The sequence below is a fragment of the Danio aesculapii genome, chromosome 20 (genome assembly GCF_903798145.1).
Source record: "Danio aesculapii chromosome 20, fDanAes4.1, whole genome shotgun sequence".
Classification (NCBI taxonomy): domain Eukaryota; kingdom Metazoa; phylum Chordata; class Actinopteri; order Cypriniformes; family Danionidae; genus Danio; species Danio aesculapii.
Window position 1 is genome coordinate 18,738,598 of NC_079454.1, and position 23,204 is coordinate 18,761,801.

At 37.3% G+C, this 23,204-nt stretch overlaps 1 protein-coding gene across 1 annotated transcript in view; it reads left to right on the forward strand.

The window, feature by feature from the left end:
- LOC130247972 (E3 ubiquitin-protein ligase TRIM9) overlaps positions 1-22,301 on the forward strand; it is a 42,555-nt gene extending 20,254 nt beyond the window's left edge. Inside the window, exon 2 of the mRNA XM_056481488.1 lies at positions 22,176-22,301. Coding sequence (XP_056337463.1) covers positions 22,176-22,301 — 126 coding nt within the window. The remainder of the gene's footprint in view (positions 1-22,175) is intronic.
- Positions 22,302-23,204: the final 903 nt, after the last annotated feature.

Below are 23,204 nucleotides of genomic sequence, written 5' to 3' on the forward strand. Positions count from 1 at the left end.
AATGTGACCCGCACTGTTCAACAGCAGAATCCTGTAATCTAGCAGGTTTCCATGGTTACATAAATGAATATTATGCCAAGGTTTCAGTTTCCCACACAACTGGGAAAAGAGCCATCGGAGGCTGTGATTGTGGAAAACTTGCAGAACAGGCAACGTTTCACCTCTCGGTTCATTAAAAAAAAAATTAAAAGTTAATTTTATCCACAATAAATGGAATAAAAATAAATGGATAGTATGAAATAAATGGAATAAAAATCTGTCACAAAAATATATGTGTACAACATAAATGAGTGTACACCCCATTTTGAAAATGAACATTTTTATCCATTTCCCAGTGATTATAGGCAATATACACTCACCGGCCACTTTGTTAGGTACACATGTCCAACTGCTCGTTTATGCAAATTTCTAATCACATGGCAGCAACTCAATACATTTAGGTATGTGGACATGGTCAAGAGGATCTGCTGCAGTTCAAACTGAGCATCAGTATGGGGAAGAATGTGGCACGGTTGTTGGTACCAGATGGGCTGGTCTGAGTATTTCAGAAACTGTTGATCTACTGGGATTTTCACGCACAACTATCTCTAGGGTTTACAGAGAATGGTTTGAAAAAGAGAAAATATCCAGCGAGTGGCAGTTCTGTGGGCACAAATGCCTTGTTGATGCCAGAGGTCAGAGGAGAATGGCCAGACTGGTTCCAGCTGATAGAAAGGCAACAGAAACTCAAATAACCACTTGTTACAACCAAGGTATTCAGACGAGCATCTCTGAATGCAAAACATGTCCAGCCTTGAGGTGGATGGTCTACAGCAGCAGAAGACCACACCGGGTGCCACTTCTGTCAGCTAAGAACAGGAAACTGAGGCTACATTTCGCACAGGCTAACCAAAATTGGACAATAGAAGACTGGAAAAACGTTGCCTGGTCTGATGAGTCACCATTTCTGCCACAACATTCAAATGGTAATGTCAGAGTTAGGCATCAACAACATGAAAGCATGGATCTATCCTGCCTTGTATCAATGGTTCAGGCTGCTGCTGGTGGTGTAATAGTGTGGGGTAAATTTTCTTGGCACACTTTGGGCACATTAGTACCAATTGAGCATTGTGTCAACACCACAACCTACCTGAGTATTGTTGCTGACCATGCCCATCCCTTTATGACCACAGTGTACACATCTTCTGATGACTACTTCCAGCAGGATTACGCACTCGATCTCAATCTAATAGAGCACCTTTGGGATGTGCTGGAATGGGAGATTCGCATCATGGATGTGCAGCCGACAAATCTGCAGCAACTGTGTGATGCTATTATGTCAATATGGACCAAAATCTCTGAGGAATATTTCCAGTACCTTGTTGAATCTATGCCACGAAGAATTAAGGCAGATCTGACGGCAAATACTAGATGCTAGGTGTACCTAATAAAGTAGTGGTAAGTGTATTTTGGTGCATTTGAACAAAACAGTAAACAAACTAAATAATCTGATCTATTTATTAAAATAATATTTTACTCACTGAATATCTTTAGAAATCTAAAGACAATACATTTAAATTCATGTGAAATATTGGGGGGAAAATCACAAACTACAAAATTTCAATAAAATTGTGTTGTTTCTCTTTTAAATTTTTTCTGAAATATTTTTTCCTAACATAAATTTGAGTGTACTCATTTTGGACTGGTATTAAAAGTTATTGTGTTAGATAAGCTCCAGATTTGGCTTCAATACTGACTAATCTAATGTAAATGCACAAATATAATATTGTACAGCTTCCTATAGCAAATTTTAATCTAAAAAATGAGAGATTTGTGAAGGGTGAATCCATACTGTATATGATTGATGAGTACTGTGTATTTAAAGATATGGACAAAATTGTTGGTACCCTTCAATTTTGACCAGGTCATTTTCATCAAGCTTGGACTTCAAGTTGTTTAAAGGTAGTTACAAATATGAAGATTTAAAATGACAGTTGATTAGTATTTTTTTTGAGGCAGAATTTTATATAATCATCCTTAAATAGACTTTTTGTAAAACATAACATTGATCTGACACTGTTATTACACTGTATTATTACACATTTTTCCTCTGCAAATCTAAATAATTCTAATAATAATTCCTTACTTTTCTGGACACTCAAAGCGCTTCACACATTTTTTGGGCAATCTCCTCATCCACCATCAGTGTGCAGCATCCACCTGGATGACACGATGGCAGCCATATTGTGTCAGACCGCAAACCACACACCAGCTGATGAAACCAATTTTGAAATGGGAATGGTTAGGATTCTATGATATACAGAGGCCAGTGGGAAAATTTAGCCAGGATGCTGGGGTTAAACCCCTACTCATTTTTTCAAAGGACATCCTGGGATTTTTAATGGCCACAGAGAGTCAGGACCTCAGTTTAACGTCTCATCGAAAAAGACAATGTTTACTGAGCAGTATAGAGTCTCTGTCAATATTCTGGGGTGTTAAGACCCACACTGACTGTAGGTTGAGCGCCCCTGCTGGTCTCACTAAATGATATGGCTCTATTCCATTTTTATTGTTTTGATTGCTGGAACTTTTTCTGTAATTTATTCTAAATCATAGTTCTTAATAGTAAAAGAGTCACCTAAAAATAGTCAAATGTTTTCCCACCTAAAAATGTATTATTTTAAATGAACTTATTAGTTTAAATCTTTGTACTTACATTCTAAAAATGTCATTATTTTGTCGCACTACAATTAAATGGTAGCTTTGTTCTGCTTATTTGTCATGAAAATAAATTCACAATGCAAAACATAAACTATAAACATAAAAATAATAAATAAAACAAATAAAGAAATAAAGTAAAGAAATAAAAAAAAATACGTTAACTGCATAAACATTTAAGTAAATAAATAAAATGAATAAAAAAACAAATAAATAAGTAAATAAAATATGTAAATAAATGAATAAACAAACAAATAAATAAACAAACAAACAAACAAACAAATATGTAAATAAATATGTAAATAAATAAATACGTAAATAAATAAATTAACTGAATAAACAACTAAGCAAATAAAAAATAAATAACATGAATAAACAAATAAATAAATAAATAAAATGAATAAACAAACAAATAAACGATTAAATAAGTAAATAAAAAAAATATTAATTAAATAAATAAATAAATAAATTTTGCCTTTGGTTGAATCAAGCTGTGTTGTAGCCATTTTATTCTTGACAATTTACATTTGTTTGTTGTTATTATTCATTCATTCATTTTCTTTTTGGCTTAGTCCCTTATTAATCTGGGGTCGCCACAGCGAAATGAACCACCAATTTATCCAGCACATGTTTTACGCAGTGGATGCCCTTCCAGCTGCAACCCATCTCTGGGAAACATCCATACACACTCATTAACTCTCATTCACTACGGACAATTTAGCCTACCCGATTCACCTGTACTGCATGTCTTTGGACTGTGGGGGAAACCGGAGCACCTGGAGGAAACCCACACGAATGCAGGGAGAACATGCAAACTCCAGACAGAAACGCCAACTGACCCAGCCGAGGCTCGAACCAGCGACCTTCTTACTGTGAGGCGACAGCACTACCTAATGCGCCATAAATATATTGTTTATAATAAATAAACAAATAAAACAAATAAATAAGTAAATAAATTAATTAACTGGATAAACAAATAAGTAAATAAAAAATTACATACAATAAAACAAACAAACGAATAAATAAATAAATAAATAAATAAAAGAAATAAAAAAACTAACAAATGAACAAATAAATAAGTAAATAAAGAAATAAATACATAAAATGAATAAACAAACAAATAAGTAAATAATTAAGTAAATAAACAAAGATATAAATGAATAAACAAACAAATAAATAAGTAAATAGTTAAGGAAATAAATAAATAAATAAATAAAATGAATAAACAAAGAAACAAATAAATAAGGAAATAAATAAATAAATAAATAAATAAATAAATAATAAATAAATAAATAAATAAAAATAAATAATAATAAATAAATAAATAAATAAATAAATTCTAATTTCTCCCTTAAATAAACTATATTATAAAAGCTTATTTGTTGTGTCAAATGATTAACAATGAGAATGATCAAAAATAATAACAATTAACAATTTCAATTGTTATTTGACTAATCTGTAAATTTCTCAGATCTTCTGCTGCATCATTGCTTCTCTAAAATATCTGGATGATGAGCGTAAACTAACCTCAGGGCTTCCTTTACTGTCTTACACACACACACACACACACACACACACACACGCACGCACGCACGCACGCACGCACGCACGCACGCACACACACACACACACACACACGCGCGCACACACGCGCACACACACACACATACATACACACAAACATACACAGCACACACTTTTGAATCCCTCAGACTGCATTTAATCTGCAGTCGTGTCTCATAGCATTACAGAATTAACAAACAACTCATGACAAAAGATAAAAAGGCAGAGAATAAGTGATGAACCCAGCCTTGAAATCAGGCTGAAAGAGCTTAAGAACAGACGTATATGTAACCATTTCAGTATTTAGAGCAATATTTGCGCCACACTTCTTAGCATGATTGCAGCGTTCTGCCAAATATATCTTGAAAAATGAATGATGCCAGTGACTTTCTGTCTTCGTATTTCAAGCCACAGAGATGAATGGAGGCAAGATGGAAAAAGAAAGAGAGAAAGAAGCTGTCGTTAGTGGGGAGATTGGTGTGTGTGTCGGGTCAGATGGGTGATTGGTTCTGCTGACCTCCAGATGTACATCATTAATCACACAGACAATGGCTCCGCGCCAATACTAATAAGCTGCTAATGCTGCAGAAATCATTTTATTAATCAGTAACTTACTGTTACTGTTGGGTTTCTAGTGCTTGAGGATAATAATAATAATAATAATAATAATAATAATAATAATAATAATAATAATAATATAATAATAATAATAATAATAATAATAATTATTATTATTATTATTATTATTATTATGTCATTCATTCATTTTCCTTCAGCTTAGTCCCTTTATTCATCAGTGGTCGCCACAGTGGAACGAACCGCCAACTTATCCAGCATATGTTTTACACAGCGGATGCCCTTCCAGCCACAACCCAACACTGGAAAACACCCATACACTCTTGCATTCACACACATACATTACGGTCAATTTAGCTTACTCAATTCACCTGTACCGCATGTCTTTGGACTCTGGGGGAAACCGGAGCACCCGCAGGACACCCACGCAAACACGGGGAGAACATGCAAACTCCACATAGAAGCGCCAACTGACCCAGCTGAGGCTTGAACCAGCAACCTTTTTGATGTGTGGCAATCATGATAACCACTGCACCACCTTGACACCCTATTACTATTATTATTATTATTATTATTATTATTATTATATGTAGTAGTAGTAGTAGTAGTAGTAGTAGAAGTAGTAGTAGAAGTAGTAGTAGTAGTAGTGGTAGTAGAAGTAGTAGTAGTAGAAGTAGTAGTAGTAGTAGTAGTAGAAGTAGTAGTAGTAGTAGTAGTAGTAGTGGTAGTAGAAGTAGTAGTAGTAGAAGTAGTAGTAGTAGTAGTAGTAGTAGTAGTAGTAGTAGTAGAAGTAGTAGTAGTAGTAGTAGAAGTAGTAGTAGAAATTATATAACAAAAAGTAATGACAACAAATATTTTTATAGTACTTTAACTTATTTTAATACACTGTAAAAAATTCTGGGTTCCACACAATTGAGTGAGTGCATTTTCTGTGGTTCTGAATGGTGTTTCGTCTGGTGCAAACAGTGAAATTGCTTATCACTGCGTATCTCGTCATGAAAAGTGTTTTAGGTTACGGGTTTACAGTGTAAACTGCTCACCTAATATTTATGTTTGTTATAATTATATTATTTGCTAATTAATAACCTCATGTAGAACTGAATTGGTCTCATTTCGGAGTTCATATGATACTGTCCACCGAAGGTCACATTTCGGTCACGGACGCATGCTTTCAGAGCCTATTTGAATAAAGGAACGAATGAAATACGTGGTTTTCCCCCAAGGCAACCCGGAGTGCCAAAATATAACTGGCAAAACTGGCATTGGACAGATAAAAAAGAACATCAACAAAGAGAGCGTTCTGGCACGTAATGGACATTTTCAAAGCAGAATATCTGACTTCAGCATTGTTTTTCAGATAAACAAGAATGTTCACTTGGCATGTTTCTCAAATATCTGCAAACATATTATGTAACATACTACTCAGCCATTAGAAAAGTACGTTCTATACAGTATGAATGTGAAAAGTATGAATGGAAATCAGATGTACTACATCCGCCATTTTGTCATGGTCACGTGACCTACATGCGTCAGTTGCGTCGCTTTACTCCCATTCATGAATTCTCTCGCGGGGCATCATGGGATAGCGCAGTGTGCATGGGATGCGCACTCCAGAACCTCGCCAGAAGTAGTAAGCCATCCGGGCACTTCTCGCATACTGATTTTCAAATTCTATGAATTCGGACATACTACTCGGCTAGCATACTGATTTTAGTGTACTGTTTAGTGTGGAAGTATGCGGTTTCGGACACAGTCTTTGTCAGTAACTGTTGCAGTTCATATGGACCAGTTTCTTCTTCCTCCACATCAAAACTTGTAAGTGTGATTAAAATTGTTGTCTCATTTTGTGTAGTTTGCAAAGTATGTGATTAATTGTGTGTTATAAGTTGTAATCGCCCTGCGCGGCTTGTAGTCACTCATCTATTATGGATCAGGGCTTGTACTGTATCTCTCAAGTTAAATCTATTCAGTAGAAGTTAAAGCTATTCACATATTGTGTCCAAAACCATGTTGAAAACGTGACACATGCTTCTTCCTTTACTGATTTAAATGCGTTTCTGAACTCGTCTTTGCTATGGCCACCATCAGCTGTTCCTACACACATGCGGCTTGGTCAGTTTTCAAAATAGTTCAACTTTTGCCACTGTGTGTATTAATACTGAATATGTGTCATATTTATTATTTGGGGTTAGGTTAGTAGAGTAATATGCTGGTGTTTAACTGCATTGCTTTATTGCATTCCTGCATTTGGCTCTCACAAACTCTCTCCTACTTCATAGCCATGGTGGGCATTTCTCTCTGTCTCGCGCTGAACCCAGTCGACCAATCACAACAGACTGGGTCATTGGGCCAGTCAGCGCAGATTAGCTTTGCGCTAAGTAGGGGTTTTGGTACAAATGAATCGCTAAATGAATCATATGAGAGTCGTTGGGAGAATTTGGTAAACATAAATGCATATTATAAGTGTTTTTTTTAACCTTGCATGCATATCAGCCTGTTATTGGAGACTTCCAAAACCACAATATGACTATTTAGAATGCAAAATAGGGGCTATTTAAGGTGCTTTAAAATGTGCATTTTTATTCCAAATTTGACGTAATCTCAACTTAATGAAGACATGGCGGGACATTTAGTAGCTCCTCCTCTTTAAAAAAAACAGCCAATAGCATTTTTTTTTTTATTACAGATCTGCCAGTGAGAGTGGTTGAGCACAAGCACATCAAATGAGAAGCGTCTTGAAGGGGACGGGATATGTCAGACACTAGAGAGCATTTGATTGGTTATGATTTGATGAGAAACTGAAGTGTGAGGCAACATTGATCCATTTAGGTGGAAAAACAAAATCGTTGATTCATTAGGTGGAAGTGACAAACTGCAAGCTTTACATGTTTATATCAGTTTTATATCTTCTAAACGTGAATTTTGTCATTGTACACTAGCTTATAGACATCCTTAACTATTATACTGATACTAACATCTATAAAATGTTATTTTAATTTAACTGGACCTATAATTCTGTTAATAAAACACAGATTTTTACACCCCACTAAATGCGTCAAATTACCCTATAGTGAATTGTGATTGTCATTTCAATAGGAATCCATACACATAGATCTCCACAAAGATTGACCTAAAATGGGTTTGGTTTCTGATCTGAGAGCTGTTTAAAAAATGCTTTGTTATTAACAGTATACAATAATGGTTTGACAAATGTTAGCTGTCCCATATTTTAGGATCCAAACAGCTTCTTATTATTTTGTTGGTTTATCATAAAATACATCACAGTTAACAGATTTTGATTTAAAAAAACTGAAAAAAACTCATTCTGTGTGAAACAGCAGGGAAAGGATGAAGGAGGATTAAGCGAATGCAGCTAGCATTAGCCTAGCTTAGCTTAAATTTGGCAGAGTTCACAAGGCAGTTTCTGATTCATTTCACTATGCCCCACCAGCTAAAAAACAAAGTCTACACCACAAAATAAATCATGTACAGTCAAGATCTCTCCAGTGTTGTACAGTAATTTACTGTGCTGTGACATTTATTGTGTTTATTTTTAAATCCGACGTTATTAAATGGCATGTCAGTGAGCCAAAGTCGAAGTGACTGCATCTCCAGTGCATTTAGCACTTAGTTCAGTCAAATAGTGATTGTCCTTTTTATAGACTCTCACACACACAGCTGCCAGCGTTCACATTTCATTTTAGTTGTTGTTTGCAGTGTGATCAATAGTTTCACTTAAACCTCAAATAGCATAAACAAATGGAGAATGCTAAAGTTGGTGACCATATTTATGGGTGTCTAATTCAGTAAAAATACTGTTTAGAAAAGTTTTGTCTTTAAAAATTCTTCATTATTTTTTATAATAAAATTAGAAAGAAGTTGGCGGTTCATTCCGTTGCGGCGACCCCTGATGAATAAAGGAAACTAAGTTGAAGGAAATTGAATTAATTAAATTAGAAAGGGTATTTTAGATGGTAAAAGCCACATTTTAATGCACACACCAAGAGAACACAAAACCAAGGTCACTATCACATCAGCACAGATTTGTATTGTCTTTCATGTGACACACACACACACACACACACACAAACATGTGCAGATTAAATAAACACAGTTCAGCAAAAGTGCTGATAAGACAAGTGTCCAATTGCCTTGTCAGAAAAAATCAACCAACAGCAGTTATTGAAATGTCACGCACGTCCTTATGATGCTTCAAGCACGCACGCACGCACGCACGCACGCACTTCTGCGCTTTCTAATTTAGTTTAATTCATATCTCATCAGCTCTTCAATACATTGCTTGACTGAAGTACATAATTCATAAATGGTCATATCTTTTAGCACGATTGAAAACCTATATCAAGTCTTTTTTATACACCTTATTATTGGCAGACATCAAGTGTATTGTCCACCTTTGCATCTAGAAATTCAAATGATATAGTCACATAACGCATTTTTGAACCACTGATGGTATATATATATACACTCTAAAAAATAACTGTATCCTAACAAATATGTGTTAATTAACAACATCCGTGTCTCTGTTTATTTATGATTGTGAATTGCGTTATGCGACCTTGATGTCTGCTCTGTCTACTTTTGATGTTGAAAATTCATCTCTACAGTTTAACAAAGTGACTTTTATTGACATTTTAGTAGTTTAAACTAGAGGTCTGCATTCCTGCCAGTGTTGCCAACTTAGCGACTTTGTCTCTATATTTAGCGACATTTCAGACCCCCTTAGGGACAAATTTTCAAAAAAGCGACTTGTGACAAATCTAGCAACTATTTTGTATTACTGGAGATTTTGTATAGACTCTTATGTGCCCATACTGTACCGTCCCTTCTCTTCTCAACGAGCTGCGGGTGACGCCGTCGACCCCTCCCCCTCCTCAGAGCACTGACAGGCGGCCCAGTCCTCGTACAGCAGTCTCTCCCACCTGCAGCCTGAGAGCTGATCACTCCTTTGCATACCGACGGCAAATGATTTAGCACCGGGAGTGTGAGGTTTTTCCATTGTACAGTCAAACCAATCTGCTTCTCCTTTATTTTAACATTTTAATTTGACCTTGTTCACAATCACAGATATTTTGTCTGAACTTGTCTGAGTTTATTACATCTGAGAGATTACTGCAAATTCACAACACATCTATATTGATATACTGTATTCAAACAGCAATAAATTTAGTGAAATTGACATGCATATATAAAGCATAGTGTTAATATAAATACCCCTTTATTAACCTTAGGCTGTTAAACAAACAGAAACAGCATAACCTGATGATGTCAGTAAAATGCAAATTGACGTATGACGTAATCTAGCAACATTTAGCGACTTTTCGGGCAGAGCTTAGTATCTTTTCATTTAAATAGTTGGCAATACTGATTCCCGTGGCTGTCTTGTGGGAGCCACAGGACCCAACCAGATTCTTACGGCGCAGGAATAAATTTACAAATAAATCCAACTATATATATAGAGTGAGAGAGCGAGAGAGAGAGTGTGCATCCGCCGTGGTGCTGTGTGTGTGTGTATGTGAATGAGAGAGAGCGCGCCTTCAAATTGTGTGGAACCCAACATTTTTTTACAGTGAATAGGTTGTTTTCAATCACATGGTTCTAGTGATACTAGTGGTTCTAGTTCTAGTGAAATTCAGATAGAGGGCAGGAAGTAAAAAAACTGAATGGGAGACACAAAGGAAAGTCCGTATTTCTGCGATTTACATCATATTTCAAAGGAGATGTAATAGAAAATAAAAACAAATGTTGGACCTGAGGACAGTAGGTAGTGCTGTCGCCTCACACCAAGGGCTGTTCGAGCCTCAGCTCGGTCAGTTGGCGTTTCTGTGAGGAGTTTGCATGTTCTCACCACGTTCGCGTGGGTTTCCTCCGGGTGCTCCGGTTTCTCCCACAGTCCAAAGACATGCGGTACAGGTGAATTGGGTTGGCTAAATTATCCGTAGTGTATGAGTGTGTATGGATGTTTCCCAGAGATGGGTTGCAGCTGGAAGGGAATCCGGTGCGTTAAACATGTGCTGGATAAGTTGGCGGTTTATTACGCTGTTGCGACCCCAGATTCATAAAGAGACTAAGCCGAAAAGAAAATGAATGAATGAATGAATGAATGTTGGATATGATCCTTATATCATGAAGAGGGCCGATTTTTCTACTGAACTAGTGATTTGCCTGTCATCTAGAAGTTACACACTGTATAATTATTTTACATGAAAAATACAATAGTAAATACTAGTGTTTGGAAGCATACTACAGATAATTACTTGAATTAAACTGTCGTAGTAATTATATTGTTGCTGTGGTACAACACAACTGTAGTTAATAAATTATTCAATAGGCTTCAGTTTTCTACGCTATAATCACAATACACCACAGTTTACACTAACGTTATAGTATTTATTACAGTTTATCAGTTATGCTACAGTATTATGTAGCATTCATTAACAAAGAGTTGTACACATTATACACTTTACTATGTGGTTCCCTATGCGGATATCTTCCAGACATCACGAAATGACAGATGAAAGCATACAAAAGCATGGATGTGTAGCCTACATTATTATTTATTTATTTATTTTTGTAAGGGGAAAAGTGCTCCACAATAACAAGTCTAGTTTTGTCACAAGGGTTGCATTTCTGTTTTGTTCTGTCGATGTACTATCAACAAACATTTACTGCTGCTGCACATCCTGATGTTAACGTTACGGATGTTCATTCTGCTGAAACGCCAGTAAAGACTGGATTATTGCGAAACAAGACGGAGATTTCATTGCAGCGATTACATGGCGGGGTGCGTTAATGATATTCTCCTGGATTTTGTATACGTGTGGTGGTGTTTGTATCAGATTTTTATATAACACATAAACATATTTATACACATAGCTAGGCCTGTATATGATCTTTATTGGTGCTGTCAAACAAATTATTGCGTTCAAAAAAGTCTGTACACACGGATGTATTGAATAAATGTTTATTACACGCCGCCTTCCGTTTTTCAGCTATTTCAGGCAACTTTCCCTCCTTTATGAGCAAAAACTTTTGTAGTTCCAGGAAGTCTGTTCTGCATTTCTTATTTTGGCTGATTTAAACAATTACAAACAACATAAAATGGAAACATTTTGATGTTCTGACAGCGATTCCTATGTAGAAGAATCACTTCCTGCCCTCCATCTGAATTTTGTGCGGCGCTGATGGTGTCATGTGAAAACAACCTATACATGCTATATATATACATATATATATATTATATATAATATATATTATATATATATATATAATATATATATTATTTATATATATATATATATATATATATAATTGTTTACATAACAATGATGTAACTGCAGAGTTATCATCTTTTGAAAATCTAAAACATATTCATAAAACAAATAATCATAAAAAAACTATTCAGAGAGAAAAACCTCATTTACCTTCAACTGACCTTTAGCCCGCAGACACTGTAACACGCTTTCACCTCACTTTACCTCATCTGTGTGAGTGATTCTGACCACCTGACCTTTGTGCTGACTCTGGTCAATAAAATACATCCACGACTGTGACATTTGGCTCTTCGAAAGTCTGTTAACACTGTTTTAACAAACGAGGGAATCAAATCAAGCCCATTTCTTTTGTTTCATTCTTGGCTTGAAATTGGCCGAGTAGTGTGAAGGAGGGCCAGATTGTACAGGCTCTTTTGACACAAAAGCAGGGGTGTGCCGGTGACCCTGATGCATCATTGACCCCAGCAGTGTCCTGGTGTCGTTTCTCCAACACACACTGGGAAGAAGAGGGCCACGAGAAGGGTTTCTGTCAGGGTCTTGTTAGCAGGCTGGACAGCTTGCCCGGGCAGATGGCACTAATAGACCGAATAGATATGTCTCTGTGTGTGTGTGTGTTGTTTATGTGTGGTGTGTGTGGGTGTGTGTGTGTGTGTGTGTGTGGTGTGTGTGCGCGTGTGTGTGTGTGTGTGTGTTTTCGTTGATTTAAGACCCTGCTGATCGAAGAAGGCCAGGAAGGCCCAGAGGAAGAGGAGCAGGTGGGATGGAAATGTGTGTGTGTGTGTGTGTGTGTGTGTGTGTGTGTGTGTGTGTGTGGACTCGTGCCAGGGTCTTTTCCACAGACTTGAGTGATCATTAGTCAAGCCGGAGTCTCGTGGATACGTTTAACCCATTGTGCGCATGGCATAAGCAACGTTTGAATTGTTTTTGTCTTGTTTCTAGTCCAAATATCTAAAACTTCTTAAATCAAAAAGCTTTTTCTGGACAAGTCAAAAATATTGTGTTGTTTTCAGAAATATTATGTCAAAATTAAGGGTGTTTTTCTTTAAAATAAGTGAAATAATCTGTCAACTGTGAGAATATAGTCAGTTTTAGTCAGCTATTCTCCTTTGAAAATGTGCGTTCCATGTCAGAATGTCTGTCTTTGTTTTGGTCTCTATAACCAGCCCTCTACCAGTTTCCCCAATTATATTTGAATGCATTTTTTATATTATATTTTGAATGCAGTCCCAACACCCATTCTTAAAGCTTAATTACAGTTAGATCCATAAATATATGGGGACATGGACACAATTCTAGCATTTTTGGGTTTATACAGCAACACAATGGATTTGAAATGAAATAAACAAGATGTGCTTTAACTGCAGCTTTAATTTAAGGGTATTTATATATAAATCAGATGAACGCTGTAGGAATTACAACAGTTTGCATATGTGCCTCCCACTTGTTAAGGGACCAAAAGTAATTGGACAGAATAATAATCATAAATCAAACTTTTACTTTTTAATACTTGGTTGCAAAATCTTTGCAGTTAATTACAGCCTGATGTCAGGAACGCATAGACACAACCAGAAGATGGGTTTCATTCCTGGTGGTGCTCTGCCAGGCCTGCTTGTTCTTGGAGCATTTTCCCTTCAGTTTTGTCTTCAGCAAGTAAAATGCAAGCTCTATCAGATTCAGGTCAGATTGACTTGGCCATTGCAAAACATTCCACTACTTTCTCTTCAAAATCTATTTGGTTGCTTTTGCAGTATGCTTTAGGTCATTATTGATCTGCTCTGTAAAGCACTGTCCAATAAGTTCTGAAGCATTTGGCTTAATATGAGCAGAAAATATTACCTGAAACATTACAGAATTATTCCTGCTGCTTTTGTCAGCAGTCACATCATCAATAAATACTGGAAAACCAGCTCCATTGACAGCCACACATGCCCATGACATGACACTATCACCACCATGCTTCACTGCTTAAGATCATGAGCAGTTTCTTTCTTGCTCCATACTCTTCTCTTCCCATCTCTCTGGTACAAGTTGATCTTGGTCTCATATGTTCATAGGATGTTGTTTCAGCACTGTGAAAACTTTTTTAAAACTCTAATCTGGCCTACCTGTTTCTGAGGCTCACCAATGGTTTACATCTTGTGGTAAACCCTCTGTATTCACTCTGTTGTAGTCTTCTCTTGATTGTTGGCTCTGACATGCACCTACCTCCTGGAGAGTGTTCTTGATCTGACCAACTGTTGTGAAGGGTGTTTTCTTCACCAGAGAGAGAATTCTTAAGTCGTCCACTACAGTTGTTTTCTGTGGTCTTCCCGGTCTTTTGGTGTTGCTGAGTTCACTGGTGCGTTCTTTCTTTTAAAGAATGTTGATGGGTGTTTTCTGTTTTTTTTTTTCAGCTTAATGATGGCTTGCTTGACTAATAGTGACAGCTCTTGAGATTGACTGTAACAGATTGCAAATGCAAATAGCACACTTGAAATGAACTCTGGACCTTGTATCTGCTCATTGTAATTGGGATAATGAGGGAATAACACACACCTGGCTATAGAACAGCTTATAGAAGACAATTGTCCCATTACTTTTGGTCCCTTAATAAGTGGGATGCACATATGCAAACTTTTGTAATTCCTACAGCGTTCACCTGATTTCAGATATTAATTCCCCTTAATTAAAGCTGTCAGTCTGCAGTTAAAGCACATCTTTTTCATTTCACTTAAATTTCATTGTGTTGGTGTATAGAGCCAAAAATAGTAGAATTGTGTCGATGCCCCAAGATCTACAGTCCTAACTGTATACATCTCCGTCGAGTGAACACCATGACCCATGCAAAGTTGTGCATTTATACTTCTGCATTCTGTTTGTGTTGCTCTGCAATAACACTTGCAAAACGCTAGCTGGCAATGGGTTTTTATGTTCCTCTGTGTCAAGTTTCTTTGCGGGTGTTTTGATTTTTCTGAACGCTACCTTAATGTACAAGTTGCTAAAACTCGTAAACCTGTAATTTAGAGGTGAGAACCGGTGAATGTGCAACTTTAATCAAAAGGTAAACACAAACTAAAGTATCCATGTTGAGCTCCTCTACGGGACTCGACACTTGTAAACATTTGCTCCAAGAGGAACGCTGCTCTCGTGTGGCTCTTGGCCCCACCCACACTCATCACAGATACCAAACCGACCAATCACAAAGCTTGCATTATGCGTCGTTGCGATGTGTATTGAAAATTTTTGAGAGGTGCGCATCAGCATCTGCATCAGGGTTTTCCTCAGACTTGAGTGATCATTAGTTAAGCTGGAGTCTTGCAGATAAGTTTAACCTATTGTGCGCAACATTTACAAAATGCTAGCAGGCTTTTTTTTTGTCTCCGTTATTTGTTATTTGTATCTGCAGACGTACAACTTTAATCATGAGGTAAACACAAAACAAAAGTATCCATATTGAGCTCCTCCATGGTACTCGACACGTGTAAACACATGTATATAAATACAATTTTTCAAGTTGCTGCAAATTTATTAAAAATAAAAAACCTGAAAAATTACATGTACAGGAGTATTCACAGCCTTTGCTTGATTCACTTGATTGGACATAATTTATAAAAGGCATACTCCTGTCTTTATAAGGTCCCAGGGTTGACAGTGCATGTCAAGGCACAAACCAAGCACAAAGACAAAGGAACTATCTCTAGACCTCCGAGATAGGATTGTCTCGAGTCACAAGGCCTAGAGCTGGCCGGCCATCTAAGCTGAGTGATCAGGGGAGAAAGGCCTTAATCAGGGAGGTGATCAATAACCCGATGGTCACTCTGTCTGAGCTCCTGGACAACCATCTGTGCAGCAATCCACCAATCAGGCCTGTATGATAGAGTAGCCAGACGGAATCCACTCCCCGCCTGGAATTTGCCAAAAGGCATCTGAAGGACTCTCAGACCATAAGAAACAAAATTCTCTGGTCTGATGAGACTAAAATTGAACTCTTTGGAGTGAATGCCAGGCGTTACGTTTGCTTGTGGCATATTCAAGAGGACTTGAGGCTGTAATTGCTTCCAAAGGTGCATCAACAAAGTATTGAGCAAAGGCTGTGAATACTTATGTACATGTGATTTTTTCAGGTTTCTTATTTTTAATAAATTTGCAGCAATTTCAAAAAATCTTTTTTTCACATTGTCATTATGGGGTACTGTGTGTAGAATTTAGAGGAAATAAATGAATTTAATGAATTTAAATGAATTTTGGAAAAAGGCTGTAACATAAAAAAAGTAGAAAAAGTGAAGCACTATAAAATTTTTAAACACCCGCTGCTTTCTGTCTTGTTTCTAGTGAAAAATTGAAAGAGTCCTAAATTCTTAAAGCATTTTATGGAAATAGTTCAAAACTAAGTGAGTTTTTTCCTTAAAACAAGCAAAATAATTTGCTAATGAGGTAAGCAAAAACTATCAAATAATAATCAAGATCATTAGAAAATTATTTTGCTTGTTTTAAGGTTAAAAAATATTCACTTAATTTTGACATTTCTAAAATCAGCACAATTTTTTTTATCTAGAAAATGCTTTAAGAATTGAAGAATATTTATATGTTTGGACTAGAAACAAGAAAAAAAACATAAGTAAGAAAGCATTTTTTTGCAGTGCATGAATGGATGTTGGGACAATATTCAAAATGCTAAAATATAATTGGGGACACTGGCAGTGGGCTGGTTATTGAGACCAAAACAAAGACAAACATTCCGACACGGAACACACAATTTCAAAGGATAATAGCTGGCTTTAGCATTGTTTTTCAGATAAATAAGAATGTTCACTTAGCATGTCTTTTAAATATCTGCAAACATATTATGGTATTATACTTTAGAAGAGTCAAAAACATACAGCACCTTTAATAATCTGTTCACACTGATTTCATGTCATTTAGAGAGCTAGTTCCCACTAAATCTGGATTAATGAGTGATGCAGCTTGGTTTTCGGGTCTCATTCCAACTGCTGTCAAATGGCCACCAGGCATCAGGCTAAGGCTTTTATTGTATTTTATTATAGCTCAGATGAGAATTAGATAGTTGGCACGCACAATACAATAGGCTGAAGTTTTAACTTTAATCCAACAATAATGCTAAGCTTTTGTTTGCTTTGAGAAGATTGTGTCCGGATGATCTTATTCCCATTGCCTATGGATTATGGAGGTCTGCTATATCACTGGGCAGAGCTTCACGTGACTGCACATTAAGTTATTTGGCATGAAATTGTTTTTTTCCATTAATCTAAAGCTTATTTGCATAGACCCAAAACAACACATCAGAATTATTCTAATTAGACTTGATGTGAAAGTCAGTGTCAACACTACTTGAATTAACAAACACATTTAATATGCACATATATTGACGTAGTTTTATCATTCTCTGTAGATTCTCACATACCATGATTGGTCTGTTATGTGTAATACCTGCATATTATTGGTCAAACTAGACCAGTACATAAACTAATCAATACCTTCAGCAGGTATGAAAACAGAGCCAAACATAGAAATCCTGGTCAGTACATGTCCCATAAAAACAGCACATGTGATCACCCTATCTTTGTTCTGTGGATCCAAGATGTTGAATGATGTTTGAGGATTCTGAGTAATGTTGGATCACACTTTAAGTCTTTTTGGAAAAGGTCTTTATATGCATTGATAATGTTGAGTGATGTTAAAGGTGCTTTAAAACTTAATCTAAACTCAAACAGGGTGGGACAGGGTGGGACATATGGTAGCCCCTCCCCTTTATAAAAAACAGCCAATAATACAGTTTAGTTCAGGGGGTGTTCAAACTCAGTTCTGGAGGGCCGGTGTCCTGGAGAGTTTAGCTCCAACCCTAATCAAACACATCTGAACCAGCTAATCAAGCTCTTACAAGATATACTAGAAACTTCCTGGCAGGTGTGTTGAAGGAAGTTGGCGCTAAATCTGCAGTACACCAGCCCCCCAGGACTGAGTTTGGACACCCTTGGTTTAGTTTAATTGAAAAGCAAACAAGAAGCGTCTTGAAGAGGTGGGACATGTCAGATACTACAGAGCATTTGATTGCCCGAAAGATTTGATGAGAAACGTAAGTATGAGGTGTTGCCAAACACATTGTTGATCCATTTTGGAGAAAGTTACAGACCGCAAGCTTTGGGTGTTTAAATCAGGTTTACGTCTACTAAAAGTGAATTGTGCCATTGTTTTTGGGGCACACTAGATTATAGATATCCGTAAAACTAACAATACTGATACTAACATCTAAATAAAATTATTTTAATTTAACGAGAGCTTTAAGGATCCCAAAAAGGGTCTTTTGAGGAAACGTTGGGTTTGAGGAAGGTAATGTTGGATTGTCTGGACTGGACCACGGTCTCTGGAGCATCTTCTGGGAACAGGTTATTGGAGATGCTGGCAATGTTGAGTGGTGTTTAAGTCTGTAAATAATATGAATGTCGTTAATAAAGGTACATTTGTTGATGGTGTAGATCAATAGTTTATTAAGGATGATAGATATAGTGAAGGCAGATGGATTTAGCTTGGCGTTGGGGATCGTGGATCGGGCTGTGGCAGCTAACGGCGAACTCAGACTCAAGCACGGGGACCAGACGAAGAGCAGATGAGGAAACCAGAGAGCAATGGAAAGTAGGATTAACAGGAGGATACAGGAATACTCTGGAGGTAGGATAGAGGGTCTTGAGACGGACCGGAGTGGAATTGCCACACACTGGGGAAAGGATGAGGACCAGACATGGAACCAGGAGATGACAACACTAGGAGGGACAACGGAGGTAACAGAGGCAGTAAAGAACTTCTAGAACTGAGGTAAATACACTGACTGTGTAGGGAGAAACAGTTCTTCTGGATGGTGACGAGGCCGGACACAGAGTGAAGCTGCAGGCACACTACAGTTCGAGCTTGCAAAATTCTGTAGTACGGTGCTGCAACAAAGGGAGCGATTAAGCAAGATGATTAGACATTTTAAAAATGCGAGCAATTGTTCCATATTTTAAATTCCTGTACAGAGAGGTCATGTTTTGATCCTCAATTGGTCTCACACAGTCAAGTTATGCGATTTTGCAGGTCAGAGTTCATTAAGCTTGAACTTTGCAACGCAGTAAACTGCGAAACTTGTCGCACAAGCTTCGTCTCTGGTCTGAAAAGAAGTCTATCGGAGAAAAGTGCAGTGTGACTGCAGCTTGAAGTGAGAGTGCACTATTTATGGGGCTGTGGTGATGAATGGTGATGTGGGGCAGGCGTGAAGCTGATCAGTGCACAGGTGACGCCACTCAGGGTGATAAAGTGGAGGTGGGGCCTGGTCTGACTGTGACAGATGGTAGTATTTGGCTGGTGTTCTAGAATTTTGGAAAACATTGGATAGGCATGACTGAATTATTATCCCATGAGACAGCGGGATGGACATCTTGGTAAGGCTATTGAGAATGTGGGTGTGCGTTTGAGGATATTGGGAAAGTGTCATTTTGGATTGGCAGTCTAGATCATAGTCTACGATGTTGCAATGAGTTTTTTTAAGATGAATTTTTTGACCTTTTATCTTTATTTGACAGTAGAAGGACAGGAAGTGAAATGGGAGAGAGAAGGGGACAAGATCGGGTGTTGAGTTGAGCTTGAAGATTCTGGGTATGTTGGAACATAGTCTCCAGAGAGTCTTCTGGGAATCGGTTTTTGAAACATAGAGAGTGTTAAATAGCGTAGGGCAGTGATTTTTCAATCGCATTCCTGGAGGACCACCAGCACTGCATGTCTCCTTTGTCTGTCACATCCATTTCAGATCTTTCAGTCTCTGCTAATGAGCTGATGATCTGAATCAAGTGTGTTTGGTTAAGGTATGTGGTGAAACACTGGTGTAGGGAAATGATAAAAATTGGGTTAATTTGAGAATGTTAGATTTGAGGATTCTTCGTATTATTGGATTGGCCTGACTGGATCATAGCCTTCAGAGAATCTTCTGGAAAGGTTTTAGAGACACTGGGAATGTTGGATGGTAAACAAATGAATCTATTTGAGGATGCTGGTAATAATGGGTGGTATTTTAGACTTCTGGGAATAAAGGATTTAAGAAAGCTGAAAATGTCAAGTGGTATTTAAAGATGTTGGAATCATTGTTTAAGCTTTTAAGTCTAATAGATGTCTAATATGCATCTAAACATAGAAGGCTTGGATAAAACTAGGCAAAATTTCAAAATAGGCTCATTGTGCATACGTAGCCCCATATACATTTATGGAGTGTGCGAATTATGTAGCCAGAGCTACGTATGTCTGCATTTCGTCTTTAAACGAAAGCTACTGTGCGGTTTGAGCCACCAACGGCTTCTATTTCTTTTTGTGCTCACCAGCCGACCGCTTACCTTTGTGTGGATGGCTTTTCCACTTTTACCAGTATGTGCAGTAGCTCGCCACATACATCAACACACTTGTGACATGAAGCGGAGTTGACCACGACGACAGAATTCGAGTGTGGTGTAGAACGGTTCCAGATAGCAGGTAAAGCAAAAATAAAAAGCAAAAAATAAAATTAACAAGTAAAAACAGGGTGAGAATGTGGAAAGAAGGTTTAGGGAAGAGGGTGGGTGGAGGAATTGGTCGGTTGCTCAGTCAGTCAATCAACTGTAGCCTCTGGTGAATTGACGCAAGAAGAGCAGGTGCGAATGGCACTTGCGAGAGAAATTTGAGATCTGAAAAAGCGTACACAGCGGCGTCTGGTGGGTTCGCAAAAAAACTTAACCTACGTATTAATAATGAGCCTGGGTTGCAAAATTTGGGCTGAGAGCAAAAATCTAAGACTTTTAAGCCTAACCCTAAACTAGACTGAGTGTGAGTTGAGGATCTTGGTAAGGGAGTCATTTTTGATCGGCAGGACTAGATCATGGTCCTCTCTGGGCCAAGATATTGGCTGAGTTTGAAGATTCATAGTAGTGTTGAAACATAATCTTCAAAGAGTGTTCTGGAGAGTTTTGGAGATATTAGGAGTGTTTATTGGTGTTAAAAATTGGGTTCAATTGAGCATTTTGAATGTTGGGTTTGAGGATTCTTCATTATACTGGATTGGCTTGACTGGATTTTACACTGTAAGAAATGCTGGGTTCCACAAAATCAATTTGTGTTGGGATGGCATGAAGCAATTAAGTTAATTTATTCCTTTTTTACAAATTTAAGTGGATTGAATATAGAACAATTAAATTGTCCCCAAAAAATTCAAGAATTGTGTTGTTTCAGCTTATTTTATGTAAGTAGTTTGAACGAACAGCAAACGTTATTCTTCAGAGAATCTTCTAAGAACTGGTTTTAGAGACTCTGGGAATGTAAGATGATGTTTGGGATGAATTGTTATTCCATGAGGCCCCTGGGTGCATATCTTTAGAGGATGGAGCTTGAAGATGTGAATATTGAATGGTCATGAGGGTTTTGTTGATGTTGTTTAAAAAATTTTGGAGGATTATAAAGAATGTAAGGATTTATGATATTGCAATTTTTGTTTAGGATGCTGTATAATGCTAGATCAGCATGGCCAGATCAGGATCCTCTTTGGAAGTGGGTCTAATTGTGGGGTTATTTTACTAAATTAAAATAACTATTTTGTAATCGTTTTTTTGTACCAGCTGATTGGCCAATGCTTACTAACCAAATCTGAAGGGGAAGGGAATCTGTCTTTGAAGGGTATGTTAAAGAATGGAGGGAATTTGAGGTTGCCAGGCAATGTTGGTCAGATCTAGACTCTAGATAATGGTTTCCATTTTAGGATGCAGAGAATGTTAGATATTGATCTTTTAAATGTTTGGCCAGACTTAATAATGCTTGCAGTTTTCAATGGCAGTGAAGCACGTGCAACACAAGAAGGTTTATAGATGTAAAGATGGTGTCTTGTGGTGATACATAAATGATTAAAATTGAGTAATGTGTTAAATAGTAATGGACTACACTATTTAATCTGCTTAATGCAACATGAATATACACATTTTTAATTACACTGATTGACGTCACATGACATATTTACTCACAGCTTAAACAAATGAATTAACTGAGCTGTGTTTATGTCTGCAGTGTCAGCTGTCCCAGGCCTTGAACGGAGTGTCAGACAAAGCCAAGGAGGCCAAGGAGTTCCTGGTGCAACTCAAAAATTTGCTCCAGCAGATACAGGTAAACAACTCTTCATCACACACATCATGACATATAGAAATATGCAAATTGTGTTAACTCATGAAATATTAATTGTTTACATAGGTTGGAAGTTCTGAACAGCTTCCTTCCAGTTTCATATAATAAGCATCACTGTGTTTTGAACACGCTAAAAGAACTTAATCAAAGCAGCCATGCTAGCAGCACTTGAATATTAGCCTCTCCTCTTTGATTTAAGAGTGTCTCATTAAATATGCAAATGAACATTTCGTTAAACGCGGAGTGGGGTAATTAGATGTTCAGCATGCATCCAGCAAACATGTCAGATGTTAACATGAATTTTGTTAGCATGTTTTTGCATTGCAAATCAAATGCTTTGATTATCTTAAGTCAAGGCTTTCGTTCATGGTTCCATCAACTATTAGGAGTCTGCAAATCCTGTAAACAAGATTTTAATTCTTATAGAATATAGTGCAACATAAAATTTTACTTTATACTTGAAACAGGAGTGCAGCATTTGTTTATGTTGAACGTTCACAAAATGTAAAAATTTGCACACAATCTAAACATGCATGATATTGTCTAGTGTTTAGAACTGCATTCTGCCTGGAGACCACTGGATTATGAGCTCTGGGCTATTTTACTCAAGTGGAGAGTTTAATGCTTTTTCATACTGCCCAGTAGGCAGAAATCGAGAGAGAGAGAGAGATTGTCTTTGAAAGCCTCTGTAAGTAGACTTTGCGCTGAAGTGCTGTAGTGAGTAGTGATTCCAATGTAAAGCGACAAACACATAACAATGCAATGCTCGCTGGTCCTGCAGAAGGACTACAGCCAGAACTCTTTTAAAATGTACCAGTCACACAGAACTCATATCAAAGTCTCTCTCTCATCATGGTGGTTTGTGAGATGAAGTGACTCAGTCCATCAGCCCTGGTGTCAGGTTGTGGGGTGTGT